The 26,675-nt window shown below is 32.7% G+C and overlaps 3 protein-coding genes across 8 annotated transcripts; all 3 read right to left on the minus strand.

Moving 5' to 3' along the window:
* Window positions 1-5,035: 5,035 nt before the first annotated feature.
* Window positions 5,036-8,764, minus strand: LOC112707296 (G-type lectin S-receptor-like serine/threonine-protein kinase At4g27290). 4 transcript variants are annotated; one of them, XM_072201704.1, is made up of 7 exons: window positions 6,955-8,764; window positions 6,724-6,846; window positions 6,497-6,636; window positions 6,200-6,410; window positions 5,854-6,091; window positions 5,614-5,761; window positions 5,036-5,521 (listed from the first exon to the last, which is right to left on the minus strand). In XM_072201704.1, the coding sequence occupies exons 1-7, from the start codon at window positions 8,216-8,218 to the stop codon at window positions 5,231-5,233; spliced, it is 2,415 nt and encodes an 804-aa protein (XP_072057805.1). In that variant the 5' UTR covers window positions 8,219-8,764; the 3' UTR covers window positions 5,036-5,230. The 4 variants fall into 4 exon arrangements, with proteins under 4 accessions (XP_072057805.1, XP_025614761.1, XP_025614760.1 ...); XM_025758976.3 differs by having other exon boundaries at window positions 5,854-6,094; window positions 6,955-8,446; XM_025758975.3 differs by having other exon boundaries at window positions 6,497-6,645; window positions 6,955-8,327.
* Window positions 8,765-9,216: 452 nt separating this feature from the next.
* Window positions 9,217-11,833, minus strand: LOC112707299 (G-type lectin S-receptor-like serine/threonine-protein kinase SD1-1). 2 transcript variants are annotated; one of them, XM_025758981.3, is made up of 7 exons: window positions 11,228-11,833; window positions 10,841-10,972; window positions 10,519-10,682; window positions 10,226-10,436; window positions 9,880-10,117; window positions 9,627-9,780; window positions 9,217-9,541 (listed from the first exon to the last, which is right to left on the minus strand). In XM_025758981.3, the coding sequence occupies exons 1-7, from the start codon at window positions 11,727-11,729 to the stop codon at window positions 9,254-9,256; spliced, it is 1,689 nt and encodes a 562-aa protein (XP_025614766.1). In that variant the 5' UTR covers window positions 11,730-11,833; the 3' UTR covers window positions 9,217-9,253. The 2 variants fall into 2 exon arrangements, with proteins under 2 accessions (XP_025614766.1, XP_072057806.1); XM_072201705.1 differs by having other exon boundaries at window positions 10,841-10,982; window positions 11,228-11,702.
* A 5,820-nt stretch (window positions 11,834-17,653) lies between these two features.
* LOC112707293 (G-type lectin S-receptor-like serine/threonine-protein kinase At4g27290) lies at window positions 17,654-21,522 on the minus strand. 2 transcript variants are annotated; one of them, XM_025758970.3, is made up of 7 exons: window positions 20,055-21,522; window positions 19,404-19,526; window positions 19,163-19,314; window positions 18,852-19,062; window positions 18,526-18,763; window positions 18,288-18,435; window positions 17,654-18,085 (listed from the first exon to the last, which is right to left on the minus strand). In XM_025758970.3, exons 1-7 carry the CDS (start codon window positions 21,367-21,369, stop codon window positions 17,774-17,776), a joined length of 2,499 nt encoding a protein of 832 aa, XP_025614755.1. In that variant the 5' UTR covers window positions 21,370-21,522; the 3' UTR covers window positions 17,654-17,773. The 2 variants fall into 2 exon arrangements, with proteins under 2 accessions (XP_025614755.1, XP_025614754.1); XM_025758969.3 differs by having other exon boundaries at window positions 19,163-19,323; window positions 20,055-21,521.
* Between the last annotated feature and the right edge of the window lie 5,153 nt (window positions 21,523-26,675).

A 26,675-nucleotide genomic window follows, 5' to 3' on the forward strand; every position in this document is an offset into this window, starting at 1 on the left:
CCGAGTGATCACTTTCACAGCTTCTAAGTTGAGCTTTCAACTGCTTATTTTCTTCCACAAGATCACAAGCAGTTTCGGCCTCCCTTAGCTTTTCTTTGAGAAAATCATTTTCAGCTTTAAGAATGAAAATTTGTTGTTCAAGATCTTGATTATCAGTCAGAAAACATCTTATTTTTTCAGAAAGGTGATCTATCATAAGATGAAGGTCTTCAATGTTAGGGTTTTGAAAAAATACTTGATCTACATGATTTTCCATGAGGCAAGGCTGTGACTTGGTCTCAGATTCTTCATCACTGTCTGAGTCATTTTCCAAGTCTTCCCATGATGCCATCAGACCCTTCTTCTTTCCTCCTTTTTTCTTTTCCTGCCTTTTCCAGTCTCCATCACAACAATGATGGAATTTCACTATAATCATCCAGATTACAAATTGTAAAGTGCTAACCCAACTTACAAGGGGATTCCCACAGAATCATGAAACACAACATAGATGAACAAAGGAACTCTAAGACATCTATGGATTTTTCTTTTAATTTTGCACTCTCTGCCTTTTTCCGCTCTATGGCTTTTTCATACAAACCTCACTGTTTTCCTTTTTCCATGAGACTCAAGACATGACAAAATTAAACAGAAAAATACTAAACAGAATACATTAAAGGAGAAGAAAAACTGCTAGCTTAGGTAGCTTTGAGACTTCTGTGCCTTGCACTATCAAATCTTACTCCTTGCTTCAAACCATGGCTGTTCACCCTTTTTATAGAAGAGTGAAGCCTCCACAGTTGAAACCAAACAAACCAAACTTAACTTCTTCTCCATGCAGAACAAACCGGTTCGGCCAGAGAGAGAGAAGAGGTAACCCATGCAAAAACCAACATGCAAATACCTCTAGTCTTTCCTTGGTCATCACCCTTCATCAATCCGAGCGCTCCATCCTTGGCTTGCTCTCCAAGATGGATTTCTGGCACTTGATGCTTCATGATGATGATGGCTTCATCTGCTCCAATCTCTGCCTCTTCCATCACTTCGCCACTCTAGCTACTTCCTGTGGTGGTTGAGCAGAATCAGAGACAAGCCATCCTCCAAAGATCTTCCTTGCTGGCCGAATCTTCATCAACTATTTTTGGTATGAGGAAGCCAAGATCTTATCACAGAATCTTACCATAAGTGATGCAGATCTTAGCCACAGCAACTTTTCTTTTGTTATGTTTTCTTGCCATCATTAGTTCGATAGTCTTAAAGCATGCATCTTCTTCTTTCATTCGGTCTTCCATTGTTTCCTGGACAGTAACCGAAGCAAAGAGAGAAAGGGATGAGAGAGAGAGTAAGCAATCTTGGAAGAAAAGCAATTAAGTGAGTTAAACCAATTAATTGGTAAAAGTTGCTTTTACTTCCCTTAGAGTGGCGTGTAGCAAGAATCATAATGATTCCCATCAAATCAAAGTCAAATTCTCTCTCATAATTCCCATGCAATAAATGGTAATGTAATGAATTTGAAATCCATCACATGGTTGAAATGGGTTCCGTTGAAGGCAAACCTTGCTTTCATTCAAATTTGGTTTCGGACCCATCATGCTTGCCTTCAAGCAATTTTAATTTTGGGCTTGTAACAACAAAAATCATCTTGGCCCATTTAACACATCATAAATTCAGCTACATATATTAAACCATTTTTGTACCAAAGCTGATGGATTTAACTAATTGGGCTTAAGTAACAATTTCTGGCCCAAACATGATTTCAGCCAACGTTATCACAATGTCTTAATACCAAGGCTGAATATTTTTGATACATTTGGACTTGATATATTTTTTCTTTTCTTATCGGCCCAATTTATACCTGCACAGTAAAATTAATTAATTAACATATATAAATCAAAATTAGATTAATAATTTTGCTGTTAATAATGTTTGATCATTATCAATTTAAATTAGAGTTTTCCAAACTCATCATAGTTATTTGCTGAAGTTTGGTAATCCTTCATCGGCAATAAACTTAAAAATTAAACCATATTTGCTTACATGTATTATATGATTGGTCCATGAAACCGTCTTCGTTTAATCTTTATTTTTGTATAAATTCCTCTAAAGTAAGGCGAATAAGAAAATGTAAGATGATCTTTTGATGCATAATTTTCTCTATTTTCAAATTACCCCACAATTCACTTGCATGCTTATTCACTGGTGATGTTATATGATTAAGTCATTTTAGTGAATAAGTTTAACTGAGTCCAATAACTTATTGACACAATAAAAATTAGTTGAAGAAGAAAGATAAGACATAAAAAGAAAATAAAAAAACATTTCATTGGACTTTGTTACAAAAATAACTTAATCACCTAGTATTTATCTTTTTCTAATTAATTAAATTTCAAATTCATACCATAAATTTAGTTGTTGAAAAACATACATAGAACTTGCATTAATTAAATTTCAAACTCATACCATAAATTAAGTTGTTGAAAAACATACATAGAACTTGCATTAATTTTGTTTTTTTTTTTTTGGGAGGGGGGGGGGTTTGAGGCAATACATAAAACGTTGACTTTAAGAAGATTGAATGAGTAAGAACATACCAATAGATAGAAGAAAAGTAGAAATATTAGTAACATTTTTTAATCTTTATCTTTTAATAGGAATAGTTGTGAAAGTGAGGTAACATGGTGCCCAAGTGTGGATTTTCCATTGAACTGATGGTAAAGAAAGTGTAGTGATTGGAAGATTCATAGCTCAGAGTCAAAACCTATTCTGTTGATGCTATGTGTTGTTGTAGTTAATTGTTCTAAAATAAATAGAATAATGTTCTGGAGTGGGGAGCGTAGAGTCATTAAAGGAGACATCATTAATTATTATAATTTGGGCGAAATAGTCTTCTCTTATCTAAGAATTGGTGTACTAAGATAATATATTTTCTTACCCCAAGTAAATGAGTATCTATTTGTTTCATTTCAAAGTTTGATTCGGCATAATTATTTTCACTGGATGAAGATTAATGCGCTTAAAAAAAAATAGAGAATCATGTTTATAGCGTCATTTTTGTGTCACGAATTTTAAAAAATGAAAAAAATTATCTAAACCTTTTAAAAGAAAGAAAATTAAATATCTGCGTATATTGAATCGCACCGAAAAGAAGTTCAAGAATCCCTATGATATTTTGAGCTCAAATTCAGAGATTATTATAATGTAATTGAGATTTAAGAGATCAAATTGATCAAAAAAACTTGAATATGAGAAATGAAAAGTTAGTGAGGTATTCATCAACTAAGTCCAATGATTTCTCCTCTATCCATAAATTTAATGTCAAAAAAAAAATTCATAAAATTATTCATGCGTCATTAGTTCACAATGATAATAACTAGTAAGATCTATTTGTAACCGAAGGTTAGATAACCAATAAGCTAGTATTCCATCCCAATATGAAGCTATAGTTCTGAGCAAAACAAAGTTGACATTAATAACTCTCTTGAATCTTGATAAAAATTAAAAAAAAAACTGCAATATTACAAATTATATCAAAGCGTCTTAGCCAATCCAAGACGACTATGTTTTTAGTGTCTTTTTGAAAAACTTCAAAAATAATTTTTTTTAGTTTTTTACTTATAAAAAATAGTAGTATTAGAGCAAGTTTGGGAAGTAGCAGAAGCTACTTTTTTTTTTTTTTTACTTTTGGATTATAAAAAGTTACAATTTGCGTGTTTGACATCATTTTAGAAAAAGCTTTTAATTTCTCGAAAAGTTAATTTACAGTTTTTTAAAGAAGTTGAAATATATGACTTCTCTACTTCTCGATAAATCATTCTACCACTTATTTAAAAAAAATTAATTTCAAAACAAAAAAATCTACTTTTCTTCTTCACTCTGTGAAAAATACTGACCCTTCACCACCATTTTCACACAAGATTTGCTGGAAGCACTAACCCTCCACCATAATTCCATCATCATTTTCACGCAATATTCCAAACCTCACCATTTTCATCTTATGCCTCCACCACCATTTTCAGACAATATTGTATTTGAACAACCTACTAGTATTGTATATATTCCTTTTAAGTATTTTTTTTATCATTTTATCACTCTATTTTTTATTATTAAATTTATATTTAACTGTGTTATGAAATTTCAGTTTTAATTTTATTTTTTTTATATGTGATTTTATAGCTTGCTATTATTTTCATAGTTAATTATAGCAAGTTTTTGACCTCAATAAAAGAGAAAAGAGTTTTAATATGAGTAAAAAAATAAAAAATAGCAACAAAATATACATTGACACACATTTTATATTTATTTTTTATTTTCACCTATCATATCATACACAATATTAGTGATTAGGTTATGTAAAATTAACATTCAATATTGGAAAATATTTGTTATCATTGTTATTTTAATATTCATTCTCTTTTGTAAAAATTTTTTTTTGAGTTATTTATCCAAATACTAAAACTTTAAAATAAGTATTTTTATAACTAAAAATTCAAACACAAAATAACTTATTTATAAGCTGCTATTAATCAAAGTTCTTATATTTTAATTTCTTTTTCTAAAAGAACTTATTTAAGTTATTTATCTAAATTGGGCCTTAGTCTGATGCAAATTTCAAAATCAAATAGTAGCTTTTTAAAAAGCTATTTAGGAGTTTATAGAAAAGTTAAAAAAATGACTTTTCTCATAATACTACTTCTTTTTATCACATTTTTAGAATTAAAAACTCATATAAAATAACTTATTTATAAACTATTTTTAATATAGTTATTTATTATTTAAGCTATTTTTTCAAAAAGAGTTTAATTAACCTGTTTATCCAAACTGGACTTAATCTAATAAGATATAAACACAAGTTAATAGTGCTACAAATTCTAATTAAGAAAAAAATTTTAACTTGAATTTAAAATTCAATAAGGTGTAGCTTTTGCCTTGTTAATATACTGTTGATTTAAGATTTGCCTTATAAAAGCCAAGATAAAGTAGGAAAATGTGCACTGATAATACCAATTTTTTTTTTAAAAAAAAATCATTAACTTCAACGTTCGCTTACGGTTCGACCCACTTGTATTATCCAATATGTCAAAAATCTTATAGAAGATATTATTAATCAAGCACCCTTCATAACAATATTACACAAGACAATTAACTATCAGATTGTCTCATAATTAACATTAGCAAGCCATTTAATAATCTGTTCATATCTTAGTAAGATATATGCAGTATATATATTACAAATTTTTAAGCAATTATTCCTAAATCAACGTGGTTCTAAAATTGACATACTTAATTCATTAGTAGAAAGTAAATTACTCTTATTTGGTGAAGAATATTCTCGAACAAAAAGAGCTGGTTGTTTTGGCTGAGGCAAGCAAATTTCACTACCTAACATCATAACCACAGATGACATGCTTGGTCTCTCATGTGGATTCTGTTGGAGACACAGAAAACTAATTTGAATGCATCGCAATGCTTCAGAGCTATTGCAAGATTCTTTTAGGTCTTCACTAATCAAGTCTAAAGGCCTCCCTTCCATCCACAAATTCCATGCCTGAAAAAAAAAATCAAATTAAGAATCAATAATATCATTAATTCACAATGGACAGTAAGAATAGAAATAATAACAATATATGTTGTGCTTACGTGTCCAGTAAGGTTTGTATTTTCTTTTTCATGGCCTCCTGTGTTTTTCTTTCCTGATACTATCTCCAACAAGAGAACACCGAAGCTATAAACGTCTGATTTTACTGAGAAGTTTCCATCAATTGCATATTCCGGTGCTATATATCCACTAATTTAATAATAAATATGATTAAAATGAGAAGCAGTTTACATAATAGCTAAACTACATATTAGAAATCAAGAAATGTTGAGTATCCTTACTATGTTCCAACAATGCGATGCGTAATTTCTGCAGTCTTGTCTTCTCCCAAGATTCTAGCTAAACCGAAATCTGAGATCTTTGGATTCATCTTATCGTCAAGTAAAACATTACTTGCTTTGAGATCTCTATGAATAATTCTAAGTCTTGAATCTTGGTGAAGATAAAGAAGGCCTCTCGCTATCCCACATATTATATCGAATCTTGTAGGCCAATCCAAAAGCATTCTTTGTGTTTGATCTACTAAGATGTACATGCAAGATAATATTTGCCACATTCAAAGTAAGAAGTTTTACAAATACTATTAAACAATTTCAGATATGCATCTAAAGAATTTAGTGTTCATACCAAGTATAAAGAAATCCAAACTCTTATTAGGCATGTATTCATATATAAGTAATTTCTCTTCATTCTGAATACAATATCCTTTTAGTTTGACAAGATTACGATGCTGAAGTTTAGCAATCAATGCAATTTCATTCTTAAATTCCTCGGCCCCTTGTCCAGAACCAATTGAAAGCCTCTTAGCTGCTATTCTTTGTCCATTTTCCAATGTTCCCTGCCATTTATCAACTGCAATTTAGCTTTGAAATTTTCATTTTCTATTCTAAGATTCTTATAAAAGTAGCTTAATATGTCTATTACCATGAAGACAGGTCCAAAACCACCTTCTCCAAGCTTGTTTTTATCAGAAAAGTTATCTGTGGAGGAAGCTATAACTGATAGGTCATAGAATTGAACCTCTGTGTCTTCCTCGGAATGATCCACGAATGCTACAATAGCCTCTACATTATCTTAAGACAAGTTAATAGTTACTCTTAATTATGATTCGATAATTTACTTATTACTCAAGAAAATTAGATAATTCTTACCTTTCAGAATGGCCCTTTTCCTTCTTTTCCATATCAAACACAAAGCTAAGAGAAGGCCACATAATACGCCAATTGTGACTCCAACTGCAACTCCAATTTTGACATTGCGTCCGTTGTTTCTCTCTTCAATGGTTTAATGTCACAATACAAACATAGTTTAAACCATGTGGCATAATTTAGGATTAAAGAAAGATTAAGAGCAGTTTAAGGCTAAGTAAATGCATTACAAACCTAACTCTGAAGCAGGAACTCTAATATAAAGATCTTGGCCTGCATCTGGTAGAATCCTCAAGTCATTAATATCACCAAACCACAAAGCACAACCACTACCTTCACCTCTAATATCCGAATTCGCATAAGCAACACAAGAACAATTCATCAAGCATTTGTCTCTGCAGTCAACAAGGTTCATGCTCTGATTCAAGTACCAACAATTCTCAGTGTCCGGTACTTTCATCTTCTCATACTTAACAAACTCATCACTTTCACATTGTAGCGGCTTGTCGCGCAAGCAACCGCCTGCGCTGTTAGGCCTGAACCCTCTCAAACAAGCACAAGCATCAACTGCGGACGTGTTCCAATCACAATTGGAATTAGGACCACAAACACTATATCGCTCGCAAGAGTCTCTTGGCAGGGAAACATAGACCTGCCATTGTTGGTCAGAATCAATCCAAACAAAATACAGACGCTTGTAGGTGGCTTGATCCAACACCATCCTCACGGGAACAGAGTTGTTATCAAGGTGGAATGCAAAGTACACTTCATCCTCATTAGAGACAAAAACTAAGCTGAAAAATGCTTGGCGCTTTATGGTTGGTTTGCTACCATAACCCACTCCAATCCATGGTCCAGAGTTGAACTGTTTCATTGATCCTATTCTCTGCATTGGTTCTGGCCACTTAGTCACATCCATTCCCCAATTTAACGTTCCTGGAGAAGGATCTTTGTTATTCTTCCATGCAGTTACGCGCCTATCGAAACCAGTCTTCAAATCCTTACCAAGCTTCATCCCTGGCAAGAGAGTATCACCAGGGTAATCAAAGCTTTGCCATAGATAATTCTTTTCTTCCGTCAGAACAAGGTTCCCTGAATCCAAGAGCTGCAGGATTGGATTCTTGGGTTGTCTTGATACGCTCACAGACCATAGAACAGTGTTGTTGTCTTGACTAAGGAGTAGTGTGTTCTCTGTTGTGTTGTTTATGATGAATAGAAGAGAGTTGGGTTTGGTGGCGGGTTTTTCGCGGTTTGCGACCCATACAATGGTTTGACCTGGGATATTTTTGTACCATATGCCAAGGTAATAACGGTTGGTGGAATTATCAAGAGTGAAGAAACCAAGCTCAAATTGTCCGGTCTTGGAAACTAAGGTCTGGTTTTTACTTAGAGAGTGGAAGTGAGTGATGGTATCAGTTTCTGCAATTGTTTGGGAGATTTGAAAGAGAAGAAGGTAGAAACTGATAATTGGTATAATAGTAATAATGAAGTTTCCCATTGTGATGGCCCCTTTAATTTGCGAGGGTGCTCAAAAGAGAAAATATAACATATACCTTTAATCACAAAATGATTTGACATATGATATTTCTTCGACACATATAATATGTATTTCAACAATGATTTCTTCGATTGTTGATTAGTAGCTATTGGAGTCAATGCTAACAGAGGTGATTGCGTATACGCATTGATTACTCTTGGGTCTCCTATGACCTTGACTACAGTTCACAAATCAAAATTGTCACCACAAATTATGCTCTATTTCATTCTAGTTTTAGAAATGAAACTACTTTTTAGTGGTTAGATATTTAGTATAATTCAATTCTGATGCATAGAAAAGGTCATATACTTAAATTTATTGTGTTTGGTGATCAGAGATTGTTTGGAAACACAACACTTTTAAAATATGAGAACTCTAAGAATTGAAATTTTGAAATAGAGACTAAAATTTTAATATTTTTTTTAAAATAATATACTTATCAATCTCTATATTTATAGTAAACTAAATATAATACTAAAATATAATTCAGTTAATACATTTTATACCAAATATAACACAGAGACTTAATTTAGTCGTTGTCTCTGAGTCTGTCTTTCAATCTCAGGCTCAGTTTCAATCTCAGTCTCAGTCTCCTTTCTAAATGTAATATAGTTTTTTATTAAAGAAAGTTTTAAGTTAGTGTTGTGAACTTTTCGCAGAGTAATTCAATTGGAAAATTTTAGGGGCAGCAATTTTATTACATTTTAGCCAGCATGTAACCAGCAGAGAAAGGTGAGCCATTGGATGAAATCTCACACCAATCTCACACCATCAAATCATCATTGATGGTTAATTGATGGCTACCAATCACAAATATTACTGACCCTAGCATTGCTCAATTCAATTTTCTTCAATTTCTTTTGTTTCACAGTGGCATATTATTGATAATAGTATCAAAATAGTGATAAATCCAATAATAATTTTTGAGAAAATTTTACCCTAATAAAATCCATGTTGACTTAGGAAAGAAAAAAAAAATCTTTCATATAATTTTTGTTACCGAGCTTCCATCTCTGTAATGCTTAATTCGTTTTTACAAGTACTGGAACTGGAACCATCAAAAGGTTCACACAAGAAAAATGTAGGAGCTTTGGGTTGAGGCAAATCAACTTCGCTTCCCAACATTAAAACCACAGAAGACATTGTTGGCCTATCATGTGGATATTGCTGTGCACATAGGAGGCCAATATGAATACAACGTTGTACTTCACTCAAATTCCATGAATCTTTCAGGCATTCATCCACCAACTCCAGTGACCTTCCTTGCTTCCATAAATCCCACGCCTATATTAAACACACATATATCAACCGTGTTATTTATTCCATTCATCAGTTAAGAATATTAAACTTAAAATTGCAACACACTTACGTTTTCATACAAGCTTTCATCATTGTCACTTGCATAAAATAATCTTCTATTTCTCTTTCCAGATACTATCTCAAGTAATAAAATGCCAAAGCTAAAGACGTCAGATTTTATCGAAAACAGTCCATTAACAGCATATTCTGGAGCCATGTATCCGCTAGAAATATATATCAAAAAAGATAATTAGAACAATATTACTAGGAGTATCTTCTTATTGTGATTCAAAGAGAAAAAATTACATATGGATATAACTTACAAAGTTCCGACAATTCTCCTTGTATTTGCTTTACTTTGATCACCTCCAAAAGTTCTAGCTAGACCAAAATCTGATATTTTGGGTTCCATCTTAATGTCTAATAAAATATTACTTGTTTTAAGATCTCTATGTATAATCCTTAACCTTGAATCTTGATGAAGATACAATAAGCCTTTAGCAATTCCACTAATAATGTTAAAGCGCTTGGACCAATCTAAAGTACTCCTTCGTTCTTGATCTGTCATAACATGCAACAGTATTGTAGTAAGTAAAATATCATCATAAAGGAGTTACAAGAATACTAACCAAAGATTTAGCTAACAAAAGTATTTTAATGGATACAAACCAAAAATAAAATAGTCCAAGCTTTTATTAGGCATGTATTCATATATTAGTAATTTCTCCTCTTCTTGAATGCAACATCCGAAAAGCTTTACAAGATTCCGGTGTTGAAGTCTAGCTATCAGCTTTACTTCGGTTTTAAATTCATTTAAACCCTGTCCAGAACTACTTGAAAGCCTCTTGACAGCAATTTGTTGTCCATCTTCTAATATACCCTAAATAACAGTACATCAAAAGTAAAATTTCTTATTAATTGTTCTTTAAAACATAATTTAGGAGCATATCTAAAAAACTAACCTTGTATACAGGTCCAAAACCACCTTCTCCAAGTTTATTGTTTGGGGAGAAATTATTAGTGGCCATTGCTATTGTTGATAGATCAAATAATGGAAGCCCCATATCTTCCTTTTGTACATTGGTGTGATGAGTAACAAGCTCATCAATCCTTAAACGTTCCAATGCTATGTATTAAGGAAATAAAAGAGGACAATTAGAGTGTATTTGGGAATGCCACTAACAGTGTATCCTCTAAGAATTGATAAAAAAAAGTAATTCAATTTAGGCAATGAAGTGAGCAGCATGTCCATTGTTCACATTATATTCAGATCAATGTATGTACCTTTTGATGCTGTTTTTTTCCTAAGCATGTACCATGAAGCGATAATTATCATGGAAATCACAATAGTGCTCCCGACAACTATTCCAACCACCGCTCCCTCCTTTCGTCCATGTTTTCTCCCTCCTGACTTCTCTGCATCATTCTAAATACCATAATACTAGAAAGACAATAACATAAAGTTATTTTATTTAATATAAATATAACATCTATAAATATATAGTTATTACATCTAGCTAATAACCTTTTTAAAATGAATGATCGATCAACAAAATTAAATAGTTCATGGGAAAAGATCAAAAGAAAGAAGAAAAATTTTAGAATAAAGCGGAATATTAGTTGATTATTTTTTGTTCATAAACCATAATTAAAAAGAAGACAACGCAGTACCTTGTTCCTCTGAAACTGCCATTCGAATATAAAGATCTTGTCCACCTTGCTTGACCAACCTAACATCAAACAAATCACCATTCCACAATTTGCATCCACCCAAAATTACGTTATACGCCATACAAGAACAGTTGCTCTTGCATTTTCCCATGCAATCCTGTTGGTTGGACAAAGAATAACCACCACTGGGTTCTTTAAGAGAAGAATATCTAACAAACACGTCAGTGCTACAATTCAAAGGTTTGTTTCTCACACATCCCTGTGTAAAGTTCAAGTAATAAGCATAATCAGTTGGGGACTTAGGTGTGAAACCATCCAAGCAAACACAAGTTTTTGCCTCATCGCAGTTCCCGTTTGGTCCACACACTCTACTGTATTGGTCACATATGGTGGTGCTATCATTTTTATTTAAACCAGAAGATGAAGAATTAGAGGAAGAAGCTTCCACAAACATGTAGGTGTAGGAAACAAGAACAAGAAAAATAATAAGAAAATTTTCCATCAAGTGTAATTGTTACGGTGCTTTTTTCAACCTTTTGGAAATAATCATATACAGGGCCAAAATATCAAGGAAAAGTTCCAAATTGAACATAAACCAGGCATACTAAACAGTTTTATATTCTATCTATCTATCTATATCTGGCCTTAAAGTCAAACCGACGTTATTTGATGTTGATTAATTTCATTGACGTATTCAAATTAAACTATATTTTTTTGTTTACACTTTATGTTAGTGTTGCAAATGTGAGGAGTGTCGAAGTTAGTCCCACATAAGAAAGTAAGGAAGACTGGAAGAGTGAGGAGTTTATAAGATGAGAGACCCATTAACTTGACATTTTAAGGTTTTGAGTTGGATGTGATGTCTTCTCTTCTTATGTTTTTTCACTTGATTCTTTCTTAAAGTCTCTCGGTTGGCCCAACACTTTACACATGTTGTTATGATTGGTCCATGAAATTCATTTTTATTTAATATTTTATTTTCCTTTATTTTCAAATTACGCCATTCACATGCATGCTTACAATTGGCACCCCTCCACTCTTGTTAATAATTACGTGACTGAAGAAGAGTACACCTGATCAAGACTCATTCTTGGGGATTAATTAACCTATAATCTTTTGGGTTCAAGATGATTAAGGACCATTTGAAAAATTTTAAAAGTAATTTTTTTGAGTTTTTTATTATAAAAAATAGTAATATTAATGTCTAATGTAATTTTTAAAATTAAATTGTAGTTTTTTAAAAAATTATTTAAAAATTTATAGAAAAATTAAAAAAAATCTTTTTTTATAATAAAAAGTTTTTTATCACATTTTTTTAAAAATAAGTATTTTTAGAATTAAAAATCTAAATATAAAATAACTTATTTATAAGTTACTTTTAATATGAATATTTATTGTTTAAGCTATTTTTTAAAATGAGTTTAATTAAATTGTTTATCCAAACTTCATCCTAAATGTAAAAGGAAGCTTGTATTGACTTGTAAAGATGATCAAGACTGAACCTTATTGGATCAAATTAGTGAGTAACTTTCTTGATCCATTTCAATGTTTTTCTTTTATTTCTCTTTTCTTCAAATTAATTAAATTTCAATTTTATACCATAAATTTAGTTGTTAAAAAACATACATAGTACTTGCATTAATTTGGGGGTGGTGGTTGAGGCAATACATAAGACGTTGATAGTTTTACAATCGGTTATTTAAGAAGATTGAACGAGTAAGAATATACCAATACATAGAAGAAACGTAGAAAGCTTGGTAAGAATTTTTAAATCTTTATTTGTTAGTAGGATCGGAATAGCGGTGAAAGTGGGGTAACATAGTGCCAAGAGTGTGAATTTTCCATTGAAATGGTGGTAAAAGAAAGTTTAGTGATTGGAAAATTCATAGTTCAAAGTTAGACCAACTCTATTTGACTCTTATGTGTATGTGCTATTAATTGTTCTAAAAGTAAATAGAATAATGTTCTGGAGTGGGGACTGTAAAATCATTATGAGAGGAGATATTATAATTTGGGATAAATATTCTTTTCTTATCTAGGAATTGGTATATTAGGATGATGTATTTTCTTATCCCCATGACGATACCAAAAAAGCAAATGAGTATCTATACTATGGTTTTCCATTTCAAAGTTTGATTTTGTTGGTGAAATAACAATTTTTTTATTTTATTTTAAAAAATTCCTATTTAATTATAGTTTTATTATATAACATTGAACTTTAATTTGAATTTTTTATTTTGATTATTACTTTAAATGTGTTTGATTATAACTGAATTTTGTAAATGATTTGAAATATGTATGATTATAATCTAATTATAACATGAGTTTAAACTTTGATTTAAATTTTTGAGTTTGATTGTTACTTTAAACACATTTGATTATAATCAGATTTTGTAATATGATTTGGAGCGTGTGTTTAAAATTATAATTAGGGACATCCAATTCCAAAATAACTTGTCTAAAAACACTAAAATTTAGGGTGATTTTGACAATAATCAAACATAATTGTGTATAATTAAACATAAAGTCAATCAAATTATTATAGTAGCAACAATTTGTAACCAAATTATTATACATACTCAAAGTTTAAGTTTGTGTTTTTTCAACCTCACATATAGTATTAGTAGTCTTAACATACAAGAACGGTGTAATTAATACATAAATCTCATTGCATAAGAATATAAGCTAACTTAAGAGTAACAAATATTAAAGAACTTGAATCAATCAAATATTGTTCCGAAAATTAATCATACAGCAATATACTGATAACCTAAAACAAAAAAGTAACAAACTAGCACTAACAACCATAAAAAAGAAGCCAACCTCCTATAATATTTGATTAGTGTAACTAGATATCTTTTAAATATTATTTTTTATTCAATTTTTAAAAAAGAGAAAAAATAAAAAATATTTTTTTTTATTTTTTGACCAATTAATACATAAAGTGGATATTTAAATTAATTAAATAATAATAAATTTTTAAAAAATTTTACTAAAGACTAAAAATTAAAGGACATCAAGCATTTCTCATATTTAATATAAATAACTCTTTTAATGTAGCTGTTGAAATGACATTATCAAGTTTAGTTTAACTTGAAATGCCTCAAAATCAAATTCTTAACATTAATGTTGAGTCTATACTAATTTGAATTCAGAAAGCATATATTCATTCACCATAACTAACTAAAATTTATATATTATAAATATAAATTTTAGTATTAGGAATTACCGGCATAGTTGTCAGAACTGAATTGGTAATCGAACTAGTAAGATTATTGGGTCACTGTATTACTAGTTCAACTGATAAGTTATTGGTCGAACCGGTTAACTCGATATAATTAAATAATTATATAAAATTTAATTATTTTTTATTATTAGTATTTTTATTTTTGTTTATATAAAAATAATTATCATATTTAACTTTTAATATTTTATTAATTAATTTATATTTATTTTATTATTATATTATTATAGGTGAAAATTCACATACAGTTGTTTTTGCTGTGAAGTTGATATTTATGAACCGGTAGATGATTTGACGAATTTAACTAAATATCATGTAATAATTTTTAACTATCAACTTTATATGAAGACAAAAAATAAAATAATATATTAAAAAATAATATTAATAGATATTATATAATCATAAAACAATGTGATTAATTAATTTTTTTGTTTATCTTTTTAATTTGTATATATTTAATAAAATTTATAGTTAAATAAAATATAATTAATTTAAAAATGAATGACTTTAAAATTAAAATAAATTGAATATAAGTGAAAAGAAAGATTACTATATGTATTATAATTTGTATATAAATTAATGAGAATCACTGTAGCTTGGTAGTATACAAGCATGCTTGTTGTATCGAGCCCCATACGAAGCATTTTGAAAATTTTTTCAAAAATCATCACAAGCCTTGACAGACACTTGGCAACGCTTGAGGGCATGGAGCACATAGAGCACGGTGGAGTTGCAGATCGCTAGTCTATGGTAGATTCACTTTTAACTTTGACCGAGTGGCTCGAACTGGACCGGTATTGGATTCGGTTTATCGGTCGAACCGGTCGGTCCGGTCCAGTTTTAATAACTATGATTAAAACTTTACCGAGAATAAAACTAGATCGATTAACCTGGCTCTAATACCACTTGTTGGGCCGTCGTGGGGAGCTCTCGACCACCGGAAAGATTTCGGGAAAAAATCAAGTGAAATAACATAAGATGAAAGATACCAAATTCAACTCAAAACCTTAAGATAATAGGTTAATGAGTCTCTTATCTTATAAACTTCTCACTCTTCTTTGCTTTTTTTGATGTAGGACTAACTTCATACACTCCTCACACTTGCAACATTAACAATAATATTTGTTGGACTTTTTTCTCTCCTTTGTGAGACCTAAGCTCAATTTTTTGGGTGTCTCTTTTGCACCTATTATGTCACAACCCTAATCAGATTTTTGGGTCAATTTTGAGAGAGAAAGAAAGAGAGAGTATAGCTACCAAAGTGAGAGAGAAGAGGGTAAACAAAATTTTTGTTTTTATGTAAAGCAGCAAATTTCAAATAGCAGTTTCTCATTCGTTCACCGTTGGATCGACGTGAAATTTAAATTACGTGTTTCTGTCATCTTGTTCCTTATTATGGACAGTGAAGATGTTGATTGGAAGTCTAGAGTGGGAGAAATTGGCTTTGCAAGAGAGAAAATAGATTTCCCATTTTTACATAGAGCAACAATCTTTGAACAGCAGTTTCTCATTCTTTCACCGTTGCACTGACGTGAAATTTGAATTGTAGATTCTTCTAATCTTGTTCTTCATTCTAAACGGTGAAGATTTTAATTGGAGATCTGAAGAGGGAGAAATAGGCTTCGAACAACAGCTCTATTTTTTGGATATTTTTCATTTTTTTGCTTCTCATTTGTAAGCTTTGGTGCTTTGGTGTTTTGGCTGATTATATGCACATTTTTGGACGACTCTTGATTTTTAGCTCTCACATTGAGGAAATTTTCCACGTTAAAATCTCGGTGTTTCCTTGTTATTGCTCGACTTGCTATATTTGCTTGTTCATAGTAGCTGCCATATTGTATTGTGAGTACTTCTATATTGTTCTTGTGTTTGATATTTGTGTTATTTCCGCTGTTAGGCTCTTTCATACTGGTATCAGAGCTTGTTGGTATTTTTCTGAGCTTATGATTTTGTGAACAATGAAAGCTAATACTAATACTAGTAGGATGATTACTCTTAATGGTCCTAATTATGATTTGTGGAAGTTAAAGATGGAAGATTTGCTTTTATGTCAAAAATTTTCATCAACCAGTTTTTGGTACAGAGAAGTCTAATGATAAATCTGATGATGATTGAACTTTATTGCATAGACAAGTTTGTGGATATATTAGGCAGTGGGTTAACGATAATGTGTTGAACCATATTATTTGAGAGACACATGTTTGGACTCTTTGAATTAAGCTTGAACAGTTGTATACTCAGAAAATTAGGAATAACAAGATGTTTTTTTATCAAGCAGTTGTTGGCTTTGAAGTATACAGGTGGGACATCAATGACAGATCACTTGAATAATTTCCAATGGATTATGAATCAGTTTTCTTTCATGCGTATCAAGTTTGATGAAGAGGTTCAAGAAATGTTACTTCTTGACTCCTAACCAGATTCGTGAAAAATTCTCAAAATGTCATTGTCCAATTCTGCTCCTAATGGTGTAATCTTTATGAATCTTGGCAAGAGCAGTGTTTTAAATGAAGAAATGAGAAGAAAGTCACAAGATACTTCGACTACACATTCAGATGTTCTTTTTTATGAGTCTAGAGGGAGAAACAAAAGTCGAAGTCCTAAAAGTAGAGATAAAAGCAAAACTTTTAAAGAAAGTATAAAAATATTGATTGTCATTATTGTGGTCAAAAGGAACATGTGAAGAAATTTTGTTGGTAATTAAAAAAAGAGACAGCCAAGACAAGTAAAGACAAGAGCACAAATAAAGATGGTAATAGCAATGAAGACAAGGTATAACTAACCTTATTGATAATAGGACTAGTTTAAAGTTTTGAATATAATTTGAAATTGAATATTTAGGAGAAAAGAAATAGCAAATTCAAAAGGTAATAACATGCAGAAATAAAAAAGAAAAAGATTAAAAAAAAACTCTAAAATATACTTCATCAAAATGCAGAAATAGAAAAGATGAAGATGGTAGTGGGTGTGACAGAGAGAAGAGTGGAGGAAGAGGTAATTTGGCATGTGTGACTTAGAGGTATAAGAGGGGAGGAGCGTGTGTGAATGAGTGAGAGTGATATTATTTTTTCAGTTTTTAAATTTTTGTATTCGTATAATAATAATAATAATAATAATAATAATAATAATAATAATAAAAACTAGCGTCACGAATTTTAGAAGAACGAAAAGGTTATCAAAACTTTTTGAAAGAAAGAAAGAAGGAAAGGAAGGAAATTACATAACTCCGAAATTAACTGGTCATAGTTACAGTACAAAGCCATTTAATCTGCTCTCATTTTGCTACACAATATATATACTCCCTAACGAGCTTCTACATTGGAGATACTTAATTCATTGACAGAAGCTAAATTACTCTTATTTGATGAAGAATACTCCTTATTAGAAGAAGAATATTCTCTAACAAATAGAGCTGGTTGTTTTGGCTTAGGCAAACCAATTTCACTACCTAACATCAAAATTACAGATGACATCTCTGGCCTGTCATGTGGATGCTGCTGCAGACACAGGAAACTAATATGAATGCAACGCAATACTTCAGAAGCATTACAAGATTCTTTCAGGTATTCACCAACCAAGTCCAATGGCCTCTCTTGTATCCACAAATTCCATGCCTAAAAAAGAACACATCAAATTATGTGTCATTAATTCACAATGATGGTAAAATACAGAAATTATAACAGTATATTATTGCAGTTAAATTGCTACTAGTCCTATAGTTTAAAAGTTTACAGCCAAGTTCTTCTATTGCATTGTTAATTGAAAGCGATAGTAAACAAAAAAGGAAATAATAACAATAATATATTTTGTACATACATGTCCAATAAGGCTTGTACTTTCTTTTTGATTGTGTTCTCTGTTTTTCCTTCCTGATATTATCTCCAACAGCAAAACACCAAAGCTAAACACGTCTGATTTTATTGAGAAGTTTCCATCTATCGCGTATTCTGGTGCTATGTATCCACTAACAAACAGTATAAGATGACAATTAAATACCATTATTAAAATATTCTAAATTATATAGTGAAAGTTAAGAAATGTTAAATGATCTTACTAAGTTCCAACCACCCGACGTGTAGAATCTGCAGTTTGGTCTCCTCCCAAAATTCTAGCTAATCCAAAGTCTGAGATTTTAGGATTCATCTCATCGTCTAGTAAAACATTACTTGCTTTAAGATCTCTATGAATTATTCTAAGTCTTGAATCTTGATGAAGATAAAGAAGACCTCTTGCAATGCCACAAATTATATGAAATCGTCTTGGCCAATCCAATACTGTTCTTTGCGTTTGATCTAGTAAGATATAAACACGAGTTAATATTGCCACAAATCCAAATAAAGAGGACAATTTTAACATGAATCTGGAATATAGATTTCTTACCAAATATAAAGAAGTCCAAACTTTTATTAGGCATATATTCGTATATAAGTAATTTCTCTTCATTTTGAATGCAATATCCATGAAGTTTTACAAGATTACGATGCTGAAGTTTGGCTATCAAGGCAATTTCATTCTTAAATTCCTTGATCCCTTGTCCGGAACTAACTGAGAGTCTCTTAACTGCAATTCTTTGCCCATTTTCTAATGTTCCCTGCCAGTTATCAATTTCAAATATTGTAAGAGACACAAGAGAATTTCATTTGGTATTCTAAGATTGTTAAACAGAAAAGTGGCTTAATATGTCAAATTACCTTAAACACAGGTCCAAAACCACCTTCTCCAAGCTTATTTTTATCTGAAAAGTTATCAGTGGAAGAAGCTATAACTGATAGGTCATATAATGGAACCTCTGGATCTTCCTCTTGTTCTTCCTTGGACTGATCCTTTAATGCTGCATTAGTCTCTACATGATCTTAATACAAGTTATTAATTAATCTTATTATAATAATTCAAGAAGTTACTTTATGCTCAAGAAAAGCAGAGAACTCTTACCTTTCAGAGTGGCCCTTTTTCGCCTTTTCCATATCAAACAGAATGCTAAGAGAAGGCCACATAAAACGCCAACTGAGACTCCAACACCAACTCCTATCTTGACCTTGCGTCCATTGTTTGACTCTTCAATGGTTTAATGTCAGCAGAGAACACAAACATTTATTCATGAGACAGTGAGAATGCCAGAAACCATGTGGCATAGTTCAAGATTAAACCATGGACCTCAGTTTGTATAAAATCAAACACACCCTAGTCCTAACAGTGAGATAATTTATGTTGGGTACAAAGATCTTTCAAAACGTAAGGTAAATGGACATGAGAATGTGTATTATATATATAACCATAAGAATAAATATAACTGGATCATAAAGTACACATAGCTCAAATGCTATTTCAGCAAAAATACTTTGATTGCAAGATTTGATTAAATAATTTCTTTCGTTGTAACATTAATAAATACCCACAAGTATCTAAGCAGTAGCAGTAATTTGTAAATTTTAAATTGTAACTACTTATCAAGAGTCAAGTCAACCATTTATTAAGAGCACGCAAGCACCTAACCTTCAAAGGAGATAATCAAAGAAGCATTTATATAATAGAAACAGCAAAGATGTTAGTCCATAAAATTAAAAGCTAAAATTAATGGCATACCTAACTCTGAAGCTGGCACTCTAATGTACAAATCTTGGCCTGCATCTGGTAAAATCCTCAAATCATAAAGATCACCAGACCACAAAGCACAGCCACTACCTTCACCTCTAATATCCGAATTTGTATAAGCCACACAAGAACAATTCCCCAAACATTTCGTTCTGCACTCATCAAGATTCATGCTCTCATTCAGGTACCAACAATTCACAGTATCAGGCACTTTCATCTTTTCATACTTCACAAACTTATCGCCTCCGCAATTCAGTGGCTTGTCGCGCAAGCAACCGTCAGATCGGTTCTGTCGATTCCATTCTTCCGGCGACTTGGGCCTAAACCCTCTCAAACAATCACATGCCTGAGCAGGCACCTTTGACAAATCACAGTTCCCATTGGGGCCGCAAACGCCGTATTGCTCGCAAAAATCTCGCGGCAGCGAGTTATAAACCTTCCATTCTTGCGAACCGTAGTCCCAAACCGAGTACTGACGCTTGTAAGAAGTTGCATCCAGCACCATTCTTGTTGGAACAGAGTTGTTAACAAGATGGAACATGAAGTAAACTTCATCCTCATTGGAGACATAGACATAATCGAAAGTTGGTTGGCGAATTCTGGTGGGCATGCTGCTGTAGACCAATCCATTCCACGGTCCACTGTCGAATTGTTTCTTTGATCCTGTTGTTTGTATTGGGTGTGGCCAGGTTGTAACTTCCATCATCCAAGTTAAGTTTCCCAGTGAAGGATCATCCACGGTTTTCCACACGGTCACGCGTCGATCCAGGCCGGTTTTCAAGTTCTTCCCTAGCTTCATCCCTGAAAGAAGCGTGTCAGAAGGGTAATCAAAACTCTGCCATAAATAGTTCTTTTCATTTTTATCATCTTGTTCTCTCAAAACAAGGTTCCCTGAGTCCAGTAGCTGAAGAACCGGATTCGAAGCGCGTCTTGACGGCGGTATAGACCATATAACAGAGTTGTCCTGGAGGACGACAAGGGTGGTGCTGTTTTGTGTGGTGTTTATCTTCAAAACAGAAGGGATGTTTGTTGTGATTGGTTTCTCTCGGTTGGCGACCCATACCACGGTTTGAACCGGGAGATTGTTGTACCATATGCCGAGGTAGCGGTTTTTAGAGTTGTTAGGAGTGAAGAAACCAAGTTGGAAGGTTGTGTTGATGGAAAGTAAGGTTTGGTTTTCGGTTAGAGACTGGGAGTGAGTTATGGTGTTGTTTGCAGCACTGGTAAAGAGAAGGAGGTAGAAGAAGAAGAAGAAGAAGAAGAAAGTGATGACGGAAATTGGCATATTAAAGAAAGAGTTTGCCATTGTATGTGGCCGCTATGAATGGGTGTTCATATTTTAAGGGATTACCAACCTTCCAACAAGGTTGATCATATTTTAAGACGTATAAGGTCCCAGAAAAGGACCTTACATTTCTCTAAATTGGAATACTATTCCTTCCTCTAGTAATATTAGTCTTCCTGTCAACTTCAAAGTGTTGTTTATATACTAAGTGAAGGAAAAACAATAAATTTTGATAATTTTTTAATATTTTTTATATTTTATACTAAATAATTAATTTTAGTGGTTAATTTTGATATTTTCGTAATATAAATGTAGGTGAAAATATAACTGTAGTTAATTTCATGTAAAGTTAATAATTAAGAGTCGCTAGATAAAAATTTAGTCAAATCAGTCAAATTATTTAATAATTCTCAATTATCAACTTTACATAAAGTTAACTATACCATAAATATATCAAATTTATTTTTTACCAATGTCACCAAAAGTATATATATCACACCATGTTCACACTTGTACTCGTTATTTTGGTTGAGTTAGGTATCTTTTTCACTTTTAAAAACTTTTTTTTGAAATAATATTATATGTATAATTCTTTTTAATTAAATTTAATTAAGTTAATATAATATTAACAAAAATTATTTTTATTATTCTCACACATCCAGCGGCCTAAATTTATTATTTAACTTAATTGAATTTAGTTCATAAAAAAAATTTATATGTGTAGTAATTTCTTTTTTTTCTAATGAATTTACTTAAGAATATAATAATATAAAATTTTTGAAGTTCTTGATATATTTAATTTAATAAAAATGTAAAAAATATCTTTTTAATAATTTTTAGTAAACTATTTTTTTATAATAATTTTAAAATATTTTCTTAAAAGTTAAAACACATATTAACAGGATTTTTTAATTTCTTTTTAACATCTTACCCTAGTTAATACAACACATAAATTCTATGAAAAACAACCCAAATTTCCTTTGCAATTAATACAAAATTTTCCTCAAAACAATACATAATTTTTTTTTAAAATAACAAAAAAATCTACAAAGCCGTAAGATAGAAATTATATACCTACTATGCATATATCTTTGATCGTAATTATCGTATGCAATTCATATAAAAAGTATATATATTTTAATATTTCGTAAATTTGAACACACAACTTTTAATTAGTATGTAAATTTACTACTTGTTTTGGGAGTTACTGAAATCGGATTGATTGGACTTAAATGTGTGGCTCAAACATGGGAAAGAAGAGGTCTTAGGTTGGTTAGCGTTCGTAGCTGCCTTTCGAGTTGTTTGTTTTGAAGAATGGGGGTGGTACCTGTAAAGACACTCCAATATCTAAGTCAGCAAGGGGTTAAACAGATTTAGAGTATATTGGAACTTAAATTTACCTGAGGGTGTCAGTGTATTTATAGGGAAGGAACCAATAACCACCGCTAAAATAGTTCCACTTCTAATGGTGGATAACCGTCCTTTTATCTTAGGGTTGTTGGATCTCTCTTCTAGAAGTGGGTGAGAGATTTAAGGAGGCAGTTATTCACTTGAATAAGTGCTGACTGCTTGCTGGTGTCGACCTCGACTTCTTAGTGGAGGTCGGATAGTTAGTGAAGGCCAACCTTTAAGATTGGGCATCTTGTCTTGATTGGTCCTGGCTTATATTTTGGGCCAGGGTATGAACATTGCCCCTACTCGAGTCCGATCTCTTAGTTACGAGTTTGATTCGAGTATCAGTTGAGCTCGGAGACGCTTAAGTCGATATTTCCTTTCAAGTCGGAAAACCGACGTGATTTTAGTTTTGAAACCGATATGATTTTGAATTTTCAATCGCCGCGTTTAATCAAACGTCGCGTCTGTTTGGCTTTTGCATTTACACGTGGAGGGGGAGAGGGGGCAGTTACATTGGTAACGGCATGTTCTTTTAATGACTGAACCGTCTTAGGATTATGTCCCTAACGTGTTATAAATACCCTTCATCTCTTTCCATTCCTTCTTTTCAAGTGTTTGCCTTCGTACTTTCTTTCCTATTCGAAAGACCTTTGTGCTCTGGTGCTAGCTGTTTCCGTTCCTGAGATTTTTAGTACTTTTGGCGTTTTTCTGTTCTTGCTGTCAGTTTTCTTTTATCCAAGAAAAGTTAGTTTCTCCTTACCTTTACTCTTTATTTGGCTTTCGTGGCGCTTTTGTTGTATGATCAAGGAAGGATTTTTGAGTAGGTCCTTATAGCCCCTCTATTATCTGTGGTAGAAAATTTTAGATTTTTTCTTTTTGCAAAAAAATAGTTTCCTCTAATGTGGTTAACTGTTTGAAAAGAGACTATCTTGTTTGGAAATCTATTTTTGATGGTTTTCTTTTTTTCAAAATTCTTTTTTGCTGTGAATGTCGGTTCTTCCCGTCCTTTTGTTTGAAAAGAATTATTTTTTGGACTGGCTTTTTCCCAAATTCCTGAAGTCCTTTTGAGATGGGTAAATGCTTCTGTCCTCTTTGAAAATTCTATAGTGGATGACCTTTTTATAACTGAACTCCAGAAGCACCATAGGATTTGTAGCCTAGATTCTGATGAACCCAAATATGAACTAGTAGCTCTGGACTCTGAAGACCGAGTTTGTTACGGGAGGATTAACGACTTTGACCCCCACTTCCTTTTCATGTATGATTGCTTCATTACCCATTTGGGGGTTTCCTTTCCTTTTTCTGACTTTGAGATGAAGATTTTATCCCACTGCCGAGTAGCCCCGACCCAACTCCACCCTAATTGCTGGGGTTTTTTAAAAATATACCAACTTGTCAGCCAAGAGCTTGACTTCCCGACTTCTTTAAGAATATTTTTCTACCTTTTCCACTTGACAAAGTCTTTTAGTGCTAAAAATAAGCAACAGTGGGTGTCTTTCCGAGCTATCCAAGCCCGGAAGGTTTTTTCCATTTTTGATGAATCTTTCTATGATTTCAAAAATTTCTTCTTCGAGGTCCAGGTTGTGGAAGGCCATCACCCCTTTTTCCTGAATGAAAATAATGAGCCCCAATTTTCTCTGTATTGGTTAGAGACTTCTTCTGTAGAAAAATATAGCCTGGTTGATTTGAACGAGGTAGAGGCGGCTGTGGTAGAATTTTTTCGAAAGGCTTGTGGATAGGCTCCAAACTTAGACACCAAGAAATTTTTTCTTGGATCTCCGAGCTTTGTCAAGACTGAGCTAGGTAGTCTTTTGCTTTTCTGGTTTTGTACTTAATTTCGGTTTTTTTTTACTTGCGTCAGTCTGCTTGCTCGTAACCGACTTGTATGCTAATTATCTTTACTTATTTTACCTTGAAGAAAAAATGAAGAAAAATGGGGCGACCTCTTACCAGAAGTTGCAGGAGGCTAAAAGGAATGCTCGCGCCTGGACTGCTGCACAGGAGATCAGGGCATCATCTACTCCCCCTCATCAGAGCTCGGTGCTGGGAACTTCTTTTTCTAGGCCTCCCTTGGTAAATCTTACTCCTACTCCTCTCCTTCCTCCTTCTACTCCTATCCCCCAGTTCATCCCACCTTAGAACCCGAAAAGAAAAAATGCAAGACCGTGGAAGCTAGCGCCTCTAGTGTTGGGGACGCCGGTTTTGATGGACCCAAGTTTACGAGGAAGCACATCCTTTCTTATAGCCAGATTGCTATGGATGATGCTACTATTCGTAATCATCTTCAAATTTTGATCTGAGGGGGAATTAGGACTGCTGGGGTCTGTACCTCCCTTCTTGATATTCTTGACAAGACTCCCTTGAGTTAGTATTTCCTCCCTTCTCACCAACAAGGTGGTCACTAATGGTGAGATAGTATTTTCTCCTTGTCCCGAGACTGATTCTGAGCCGAAGACGGCAGGACAACGTATTATTGAATCCCCTCCCCGTGAGGTAGATATATCGTCTTCTTCTACGACTCCCAAGTTGATTTCAGCTCCTGTTGCTGAAGAGATCCCACGACCCCTCTAGCTTCTGCGGCCGAACCGACCTCTTCTCTTGCCGATGACTCAAACCCTCTTCTTGGTCCCAAGTGATGATATTTTTAAAGGTCCGACTTGTGAGTCTTTTTTGTGAACTCTTTTTATTTGTTTCTATGTTTTTGCTGGTGGTTTCTTGACACTTGGTCTTTTTCTAGGATCTTTAACAACAATTTTTGTTTTATTTGGTCCTTTTTAGATAGAACCATTAACAAAGTAGTTGCTTTATTATTCATGTGGTGACATTTTGTTTACTATTTAATTGAAACTTTTGTTGAATGGTTTAAGGATTTTCGTATAAAAAACCTTTTTTGTACCTTAGTTTCGTGAAGCTTTGAAAAACTTTTCTAAGATAGTTTGACTGTGGCTTCTGAGAAACTTTTTGTTAAGTAATCTCAACTTTGATTAGATTCCTATGGGAATGTTGCCGCCTTTGATCTTTAATGGACTTTTATATCTCTCGCTTTCCATTACTTTATTCGCCTACACTTCAACTTCGTTGTGCTTATTGAACTGTTTTCATAACTTAGGTTATTCTTGTGATGTATTTAGTTTCGATCGGGCTTTCCGACTTATAAGTTGTTAGCTATATTGTTTCCGAGCTGCTTATGATCAACTTTTATAACATCTTTACACTGACTTGTACCTCGTCACTTTATCTAGCCGACCATGTTAGGTCGGTCAACGGATTTTTGCACTTTTTCGAGCTTAAGTCAGTGTGTGTCGTAGAGTAATAATGGAATTTCTAAAGAGAAAGATAAAGAGTTAAAAGAGAGATATTATTACTAATGCACTGTGGCTTTTACAAGGGTGCTTTTGCTACTAAGGGATTGAATTTTCTGCCCTTAGCCCTCGCTTTGATGCCTCGTTAAAACCCCGTCCAGAAAATCCCTTTTTGGGAAGAAATAATGAAGTCGGAAAAAAGAGTACATTAGGGAGCGAGGTTCGCTTTTAGCTATAATATCTCTTCATGTTGCAAGCTGCCACGACCTAGGAAGCTCGGAACCTCCGGGGTCGAACACTCTATAATAGCCCTTTCCGAATACCTCGACAATCTTATATGGTCCCTTCCAGTTTGCAGCGAGTTTTCCTTCTCCCGTCTTGTTCACTCCGATGTCATTTCGGATGAGGACTAAGTCGTTGGAGGCGAAGCTTCTTCAAATGACCTTTTGGTTGTACCTTGTTGCCATCCTTTGCTTTAACACTGCTTCTCTTATCTGAGCTTGTTCTCGGACTTCTGAGAGCAATTCGAGTTCATCTTTGTGTGCTTGGATGTTTCCAACCTCATTGTAAAATCTCACCCTTGGGCTTTTCTCATTTACCTCTATGGGGATCATGTCTTCAATGCCATAA

The sequence above is a fragment of the Arachis hypogaea genome, chromosome 8 (assembly GCF_003086295.3).
Source record: "Arachis hypogaea cultivar Tifrunner chromosome 8, arahy.Tifrunner.gnm2.J5K5, whole genome shotgun sequence".
In the NCBI taxonomy this organism is placed as follows: domain Eukaryota; kingdom Viridiplantae; phylum Streptophyta; class Magnoliopsida; order Fabales; family Fabaceae; genus Arachis; species Arachis hypogaea.

Excerpts from the sequence above, each read along its gene's own strand:
- LOC112707296 (XM_025758974.3), bottom strand. The coding sequence starts at position 8,218 with ATGGGAAACTTCATTATTACTATTATACCAATTATCAGTTTCTACCTT. Across the intron at positions 6,847-6,954 it reads AGTTCCTGCTTCAGAGTTAG|AGAGAAACAACGGACGCAAT; the intron begins GTTTGTAATGCA and ends AAACCATTGAAG. Across the intron at positions 6,095-6,199 it reads TTTGGATTTCTTTATACTTG|TAGATCAAACACAAAGAATG; the intron begins GTATGAACACTA and ends TGTACATCTTAG.
- LOC112707299 (XM_025758981.3), bottom strand. The coding sequence starts at position 11,729 with ATGGAAAATTTTCTTATTATTTTTCTTGTTCTTGTTTCCTACACCTAC. Across the intron at positions 10,437-10,518 it reads GTTTTGGACCTGTATACAAG|GGTATATTAGAAGATGGACA; the intron begins GTTAGTTTTTTA and ends ACTGTTATTTAG. Across the intron at positions 9,781-9,879 it reads AGGAGAATTGTCGGAACTTT|CGGATACATGGCTCCAGAAT; the intron begins GTAAGTTATATC and ends ATATATTTCTAG.
- LOC112707293 (XM_025758969.3), bottom strand. The coding sequence starts at position 21,369 with ATGGCAAACTCTTTCTTTAATATGCCAATTTCCGTCATCACTTTCTTC. Across the intron at positions 19,324-19,403 it reads AAAAAGGGCCACTCTGAAAG|ATCATGTAGAGACTAATGCA; the intron begins GTAAGAGTTCTC and ends ACTTGTATTAAG. Across the intron at positions 18,086-18,287 it reads GTACAAGCCTTATTGGACAT|GCATGGAATTTGTGGATACA; the intron begins GTATGTACAAAA and ends GTTCTTTTTTAG.